The sequence below is a fragment of the Pseudorca crassidens genome, chromosome X, assembly GCF_039906515.1.
Source record: "Pseudorca crassidens isolate mPseCra1 chromosome X, mPseCra1.hap1, whole genome shotgun sequence".
Classification (NCBI taxonomy): domain Eukaryota; kingdom Metazoa; phylum Chordata; class Mammalia; order Artiodactyla; family Delphinidae; genus Pseudorca; species Pseudorca crassidens.
Window position 1 is genome coordinate 56,138,920 of NC_090317.1, and position 7,708 is coordinate 56,146,627.

General features: G+C 43.5%; 1 protein-coding gene and 1 pseudogene across 1 annotated transcript; one reads left to right on the plus strand and one right to left on the minus strand.

Annotated features, from left to right (window-relative positions):
* The first annotated feature begins 3,157 nt into the window (after positions 1-3,157).
* Positions 3,158-4,683, plus strand: LOC137216305 (centromere protein O pseudogene; annotated as a pseudogene).
* Positions 4,670-7,218, minus strand: LOC137216306 (adenylate cyclase type 3-like). The gene is made up of 3 exons (XM_067722227.1): positions 6,550-7,218; positions 5,782-5,906; positions 4,670-4,999 (listed from the first exon to the last, which is right to left on the minus strand). Exons 1-3 carry the CDS (start codon positions 6,608-6,610, stop codon positions 4,817-4,819), a joined length of 369 nt encoding a protein of 122 aa, XP_067578328.1. The 5' UTR covers positions 6,611-7,218; the 3' UTR covers positions 4,670-4,816.
* Positions 7,219-7,708: the final 490 nt, after the last annotated feature.

A 7,708-nucleotide genomic window follows, 5' to 3' on the forward strand; every position in this document is an offset into this window, starting at 1 on the left:
TTCAAAATTGTGTGGCCAATCCAGATACTTCAAAAGCGTTAAATTTAAGTCAGGAATTTTGTTCCCTTAAGTCAAATGTTATATGATTTAATTATTAGTGCTATACAACACGAGACTCTCCATCTTTCCAAATAATCTAACCATACTCCATTAGAAAAGTCTAATATGTCATTTTTCAAAGTAATACAGAACATCAATATGATTTCTACAGTATTTCAAAATATCAGTTGTCTCTTAAGAGCTATTTTGAAAACAATGATTTTTTGTATTTGCCTTTTTACTTAGTTTCTCCCCCACCTAGAATTTTGCCTTGTTCATCTTTGTATCCTACATAGAGTGCATAATATTTGGCAAACACTAGATATCTAAAAAAAAAAATGATTAGTGGATTTAATGTAAAAAAATCTAAAAATCTGCTGTGATAGTTAAAACCTTGAAAAAAATTTTATAATAACAATTTTGGTTTTCTGTTTTTAAATAGCAAACTTCCATATGTTACTTACCCTTCTAATTTATTTTTGTATCTCTTATTTTAAAATTATCTCTCAAGATTTTTTCAAAGTAAGAAGGCAGTGAGGTATTGTGTTAAAGATAAAATAAAATAGATTATCTTAACCTCTACTGTGGTATTGCTTCTAATGAATAAATCATATAGTAACATTTAAATGAGCAGTATGTTAAACAGAATATGAATTGAGGGAAGTGACTTGTCATTCATCACAACTATACATTGTTCTAAGGAGACATAGAATCATTCACAAAAATATGGCACTAGGAGAAAATATTGTAGATTCAGCTTTAGAACCAATCCAGAAATGTTTTTAAGTAAGTTCCACAATTTTCATTAAGCTTTACTTATGCCACATATATTTGTAGATTTTTTTGTAGATTTTTTAAGAGCTTATTCCCCAGCTGTGTTTTCTTTGCAGAGCACTGTAGTTAAGCTTTGATTTTTAATCTGCTTTTAAAATGGAAAGAAAACTTCATAGTTGCCCCTAATTTCCAATTTTGAATCATGTCATTACTGGGTATTTCTATTGAAAGCTGAGTTATCAATCTTGTAATAATTTTAAAAAAAACACAAGGAGATGTTTAAAGAAAGAAATTATTTGTTTTGATATGAGCTTTAATTATGAATAAAATCTCCAGATATATCATCTTTCTTGTAATATACCACAAAATAAATCTATTAGAGTTATCTATCAACACATGAAAATAAAATTCCTTATGAATTATTAATACAGTTCTTGGGTACTTTTCAGTGTTGTTGTCATGTTTTTGCTGTTGTTATTTTCCTGTTGTAGAAATTAATTACTGCGGCAAATGTGAGCCGTATGAGGTGATGAACCTTGAAGTTCAAGGTTGTATTGAGACTATTCAGCTAGTGTCTAGTTTCTCAATGAAACACCTTAGTAATTTATAGAGTTACTCTCAAAACTTCTTCAGGTCTCTACTGAAATAGAAGGCCAGCTTGTTGTTTATTGATATACACTTGTATTATCTCCATAAATACAGAGTGTGAATGAAAACCATCAAATTCCTTTTGTCCTTTACATGGAGCACCTCTTCTCTATTTATGGCAAGTCGTATTGTGTGGACCATACCAAGAAAGTGAAATGTAACCAATTATAATTCAAGGTAATCTGATATAGTCATACACACATTTTAAACATTTGCACAATGTGTCTGTTCTTTAACTCAGCAAAACAGATTTGGAAATATTTGCAAAAAAGGGCATCTTACATATTGAAACAAAGGTTCTAAAAGTCTTACGCACATTTTCAATACATCTAACTGCCTTTATAATGGAGTCACAACATTTGATTGATTGATTGCATTATAGGAAAACAGTAAATCTTTCAAAGAAAGTCATCTAATTTTCCTCTTAAGACATTACCCTCTAATATATTTCAAACTCAAATAAAATTTTGTGAGTGTCCTGATCCACTTGGCCTTATTTTGTTCATTGTTGCTTTCTACTTGCTTCTCCTCCTTGACTTTGCCATTGAAACGTATGCAACATTGACCTTTCCTTTTTTCATATTCTCGTACTTTCATGTCCCATAAACATGACCAATATGACTATCTGCTGTAATTTGGGAAAACAACATACCTGCTATATCTAGAATCCTTCCAAAGTCTGTCTTTTCATGGTGTATGTTTTATAATGGCATGTTTTATAATAATATCATGAAATCTTTTTTAATAGTGGGGCATTATAATAAATACCCAGATATAAGTAAATCATACTTGATATTTTTATGTGAAAACTATTTAATTTTAAAATAAGTTTGAAATTTAAAAATCAGCAAGGGAGATCGTATTTACAAATACGTAAATCTCAATTTTATAATCATATGACACACTTGAAAACAAACATGGATACTTTTGTTGATTTACTTCTGAATTATGTAAATTAATTAAAGATAAGGAAATGACCCCAAACTGAGGGTTCAGTACAATCTAGTAACAAAGTTCATAAGGTTTAAGTAGAAAAGGAATTATTAACAAATATGATACTTAGCACCTTGTTTTATGATGAATAATTCTACTGATGAAACAAAAAATAAGGCCTCTATATGTGTGCAGCTACTACTTATACTTTATAAAAAACTCATTACAGAATAGCAGGAGAAAAATTGAAGTATTTATGCTATGTAAATAATAGTATTTTATAATCATATAGTGTCAGAGCTAGGAGGGAACACAGAGTTAATTCTAAACGGATGACATTAAAAAGGTCACCCAACCGGTTTAAAACAGAACCAAAGCAGAATAGAAGCACTATGAGAAGAGAAAGGAATAAACATAGAGTCCCTATGGGATTGATAATGGGTTCTTTACATAAATTCAGTCTTGTAATACTTCTCATACCCTGGTGAGCTAAGTACTATCATTATTTGCATTATACCGACGAGGCAGCTGAGACTCACCCTGGGTCAATTCAGTACTGATGAACCAAGTCAGTCTAAGTCCAAAGTCCTTGCTCTTTCCATTATGCTGCTCTGCCTCTCATATTTTTTTCCTGATTTCCTGTCCAGTGTTCTTTGGCTATATCATACTGTTGATGTGCCTTTTCTGCTTTACCATTAATAATAGAAACTCAGGCCTTAGGAGCGTGCAGGGGCGGGGAGGTAGACGTGGACACCGCCGACTCGGACCCGGGGAGCGGACCGGGCGGGTCAGGGAAGGGGAGTCCTAGCGACGACACTTGGGGTGTCCGGGGCGCACGGCCCTATTACTGGTGCTTGGACAGCTTTCTAGCAAGGCTCTTGGAAATCTGAGGAGGAGATGGAGCTGGCGAATACTCTAAGTCAAGACGGCGAGTCCAGAGGAGGTGTTTTAGCTCACTTGGAAAGACTAGAGACTCAGGTGAGCAGATCCCGTAAAAAAATGGAAGAGCCACAGAGCGCACAGGCAGAGGAAAGTGCTCTTGGAACCAGGATTCATGAACTGAGACGTCTGCGAGATAAGCTGAGGGCTGAAGTGAAACAACATCAAGCTAGTGTTAAAGCATCTACTACCAATGTAGAACCCGACCAAACATTAGAGATTACTGAGCAAGAAAGTTTGAAGAGAAAATGGGAAAACGTGAAAGCCATTCTGCAGGCATATCATTTTACAGGGATCAGTGGGAAACTGACCAGCCGAGGAGTCTGTGTCTGCATCAGCACTGCTTTTGAGGGGAATCTGCTGGATTCCTATTTTGTGGACCTTGTCATGCGGAAACCACTTCAGATACATCACCATTCGATTCCAGTCTTCATTCCTCTGGAGGAGATATCTGCAAAATACTTACAGACTAATATTCAGCACTTCCTGTTCACTCTCTGCGAGAACCTGAATGCTTACTCTGGGAGGAAGTACCAGGCAGATCGACTTCAGAGTGACTTTGAAGCCTTTCTGGCTGGGCCTTTGCAGAGAAACTCACTGTGCAACTTGCTGTCATTTACTTACAAAGCGGAGCCGGAAGGCCAGTCCTTCCCATTTTGTGCTAGACTGCTATATAAGGACCTCACGACAACTCTTCCAACTGATGTCACTGTTACTTACCAAGGGACGGATGCATTATCCACCACACAGGAAGAACAGCGAGCAGCCCATGAAAATCTGTTTTTTACAAAGCCCCTACATCAAGTGTTTACTTCATTTGCAAGAAAAGGAGACAAGCTGGATATGAGCCTGGTCTCCTAGAATATTATTTTCATTGGGAACACATCAGAAGTAAAAGGAAATATTGCACTTTCTGCTCTCATGACTAAGGTGACTGACTGGGGTTCCAGAAGAACCTTTCAAGATTATCAGGATGAGGCCCATTTCACGTAACTCGGACCACAGAGGCAAGCAGGTCTTCAGAGTGAATGCTTCCAAGTTCTAGCTGGGGACAGAGCAGCTGCCAGCCCTGTACGTAAACAGAGCTGCCCCACCTGTGCTCCCAGCCGGGCCCAAAGGCAGCAGCCTTGTTCTGCCTCTGGTACATTCCTGCTCACAGTGGCCACGGCCTCTCTGGGGGAGGAGGGCTGGTCGAGACCAGGGCTCTGGAAGGATTACTCCAATACTATGCCCAAGAGCCCTACTCTCTGGGGAAGCTACAGGCACTACAGGCACACCAAGGAATAGTATGGCCGCCCTCAGAGCTCACACATCCATAAACAGATGAAGGCTTGAGATTTTTAAACCTAATGTCTACGTGAGTGTGCACCTCAACAGCTTGGGAATGCTGGGACTTGGTCACTTGTCCTTTCCCAAGGCCTGCCTTCGATTCCAGAAAATACCCTCTCCCTCCCGTGTGGACTCTCTGGGGGCTCGAGGCCATTCAGGAGGTGTCTACTACCTGGTGGGGCAGTGTAACCGAGGAGCCATTAGGGAACGTGGCTGGCTTCTCTCGCCCCTTCAAGAAGAAGGTTAGCAGCTCCCCCTTCCCTTTCACAAAGATGGGCCCTCTCCTCACAAAGCGGAAGCCGTACTCTCGAAGGATGACTTGAGTTTCTTCCACCACCTGTAGAGGGAGAACCGAGAGCGTCGGCTTAGAGAGTGAACCTGGGCCGAGGGGCCCGGTGCTACCCACGCAGGATCCCCATCCACAGGCTCCCAGCGCTCTTCTGCCCCTTCCAGCCTGTGTACCGGTTGCGGGGGTGGGGTTTGCCTGGCCCACCCCTCTGTAACCTTCGTGCTCCCTCTCCTAGGAGGTCAGCCACAGGTCGCCTTGCTTGGCAAGGCTGCTTTTCTGTCCCCTTTGCCCTTCTTGTGGAGCTTTCCTGCCAGAGCCAGTGATACAGATCAGGGTGGTTTTGGGGGGGAGCTGTTGGAGGCCCAAGGGTCACTGGGAACCAAGAGGCAGGACATGCTTTTTTTTTTGCAGTATGCGGGCCTCTCACTGCTGTGGCCTCTCCCGTTGCGGAGCACAGGCTCCGGACGCGCAGGCTCAGCGGCCATGGCTCACGGGCCCAGCCGCTCCGCGGCATGTGGGATCTTCCCGGACCGGGGCACGAACCCGTGTCCCCTGCCTCGGCAGTCGGACTCTCAACCACTGCGCCACCAGGGAAGCCCGAGCAGGGCATTCTTTTATCCAGAACTTAAACCTGCATTTTGTAAATGGGTTTGAAGTATTTTCTCCGTTTTACTGAAGCATGTCGTCCCAGTGTGGCCCTTGATCTCAGCATTGCCAACTTAACGTTCTGGGCCAACAGAAAGGAGGCAGTAGTGCCCTGCAAAACATGCATTATTCCGATTCCACTCCCTGGGATCTGAGCACACGGTCGGCTCTGTTGCTGGACGTACCTGAATGTTGCCCATGACCCCTGTGGACTCCATCCTGCTGGCTACGTTGACTGTATTGCCCCAGATGTCATAGTGTGGTTTCCGGGCTCCGATGACGCCAGCCAGTACCCCTCCTTTGTTCATGCCTGAGGTAGAGGCACAGAATTCAGCACAGCCCCATCTCAGAAGCCACCAACTCTTCTCACGGAATTTGCCACCTGGCTCCAACCACAAAGCTCCTAGTTATGTAACATACTCCTCGTCAAGCCTAAGCTACCGGAGGACAGAAGTCACGTGTCCTTCTCACCCACCTCGCTCTGTGCTCGGTAAATGTCGGCCACCCCAATATACTAACTCATTTAGGACAGAAGTTGCCAGTTTCTCTCTTGGCACACCTGGTACTTCAAGTCTCCTGTGACCTTGCCCAGGATCGAGACCCCCTTCCCAGTAGTGGGTGGCAGGTGACATGAATCCTAACAGGCTGGACTGAGGTGAACAAGGCCCTCAGGCACAGAAGATTCCCTGGAAAGGTAGACAAACTCAAGTCCCAGCCGGATTCAGAACGAAGGCCATCATCGTCAACAGCGTGGGACAGGGATGGCTCACCATTTCATCGCACTTTCAGTTCGATCATCAACCTAAAGACCCGTAAGGTCCCTTCCAGCTCGGTGAGTATGAACCTCCCCAGCCCAAACGCCTCAGGTGTTTCTAAGCCCCGTCCTCCCCGATTTGCCGAGCCCCCTGCACCAGGGGGAGCACGGCAGGAGTGGGCGAGCCAAGAGGCCTTACCTATGCGCAACATGAAGTTATTGAAGGACTGGTTGTTGATGTTGGTGAGCGTGTCTTTCATGGCGAGCGCGAAGTCAGCCAGATCCGCCAGGTGCTGCCAGCGCTCCTTGTCTGACCTCTCCTGCACAAGAAAGCAACCGTGAGCGCCAGGGCCCGCCGGGCGCCTTCCTTCCCTTCACCTGCTAGTTACAGGCCTTGTTCTGCACTTCCTCCCACAGGGGAGCCAGGGACCTCTTTAGCTCTGACTTGTCACTGTGACAGCTCACCTGGGTCCCTCTGGGTCCAGGGCAAGGATGGGCAGAGGTGGTGGGGAAGGCAAATCCTTCCCAGCCCAGCTGCTGTCTGCCATGCGTCTGGCAGGGTCGTGTCACCACCCTATCTGAACCTGGCCTTTGAATTTTGTATCGTTGTCCTCATTTGTTTCTTCAAGTAATTGTAAGCACTTGAGGGTGATGACCATTCTAGATGTGTTTCTTTAACCTCATCCATAAAGTGGATATGGCAGTAGGACTTACACTGTACAGCACAGTTGTGAAATAAACTAGGGTAATGTTTTAAGAACAGCCCTTGGGACCAGGGTCCCCACAGTTCATTTCCTCTCCCTCTGGCGCTAAGCACAGCTGGCCTCACAGGGCTGAGCCAACAGGAGAATAATCTGTCAGCCAGTGAGCGTTAACGACTTCCCTCTCCTAACAAAACCATTTCCCCAGCCCGGACATCTTCACTGTTACATAACTGTGTAGATAGTTCCTGCTCCCCGGTTCTTATGAAAGTATAGAGCATTAAGAGGGCATGGCCACAGGCACATGAAAAGATGCTCAACATTGCTAATTATTAGAGAAATGTAAATCAAAACTACAATGAGGTACCACCTCACACCAGTCAGAATGGCCATCATTAAAAAGTCTACAAATAACAAATGCTGGAGAGGGTGTGGAGAAAAGGGAACCCTCCTACACTGTTGGTAGGAATGGAAATTGGTGCAGCCACTATGGAGGGTCCTCAAAAAACTAAAAATAGAGTTGCTATATGATCCTCCAGTCCTATTCCTAGGCATATATCTGGAGAAAATTTTAATTTGAAAAGATACATGTACCCCAATGTTCACTGTAGCGCTATTCACAATAGCCAAGACATGGAAACAACCTAAATGTCCATC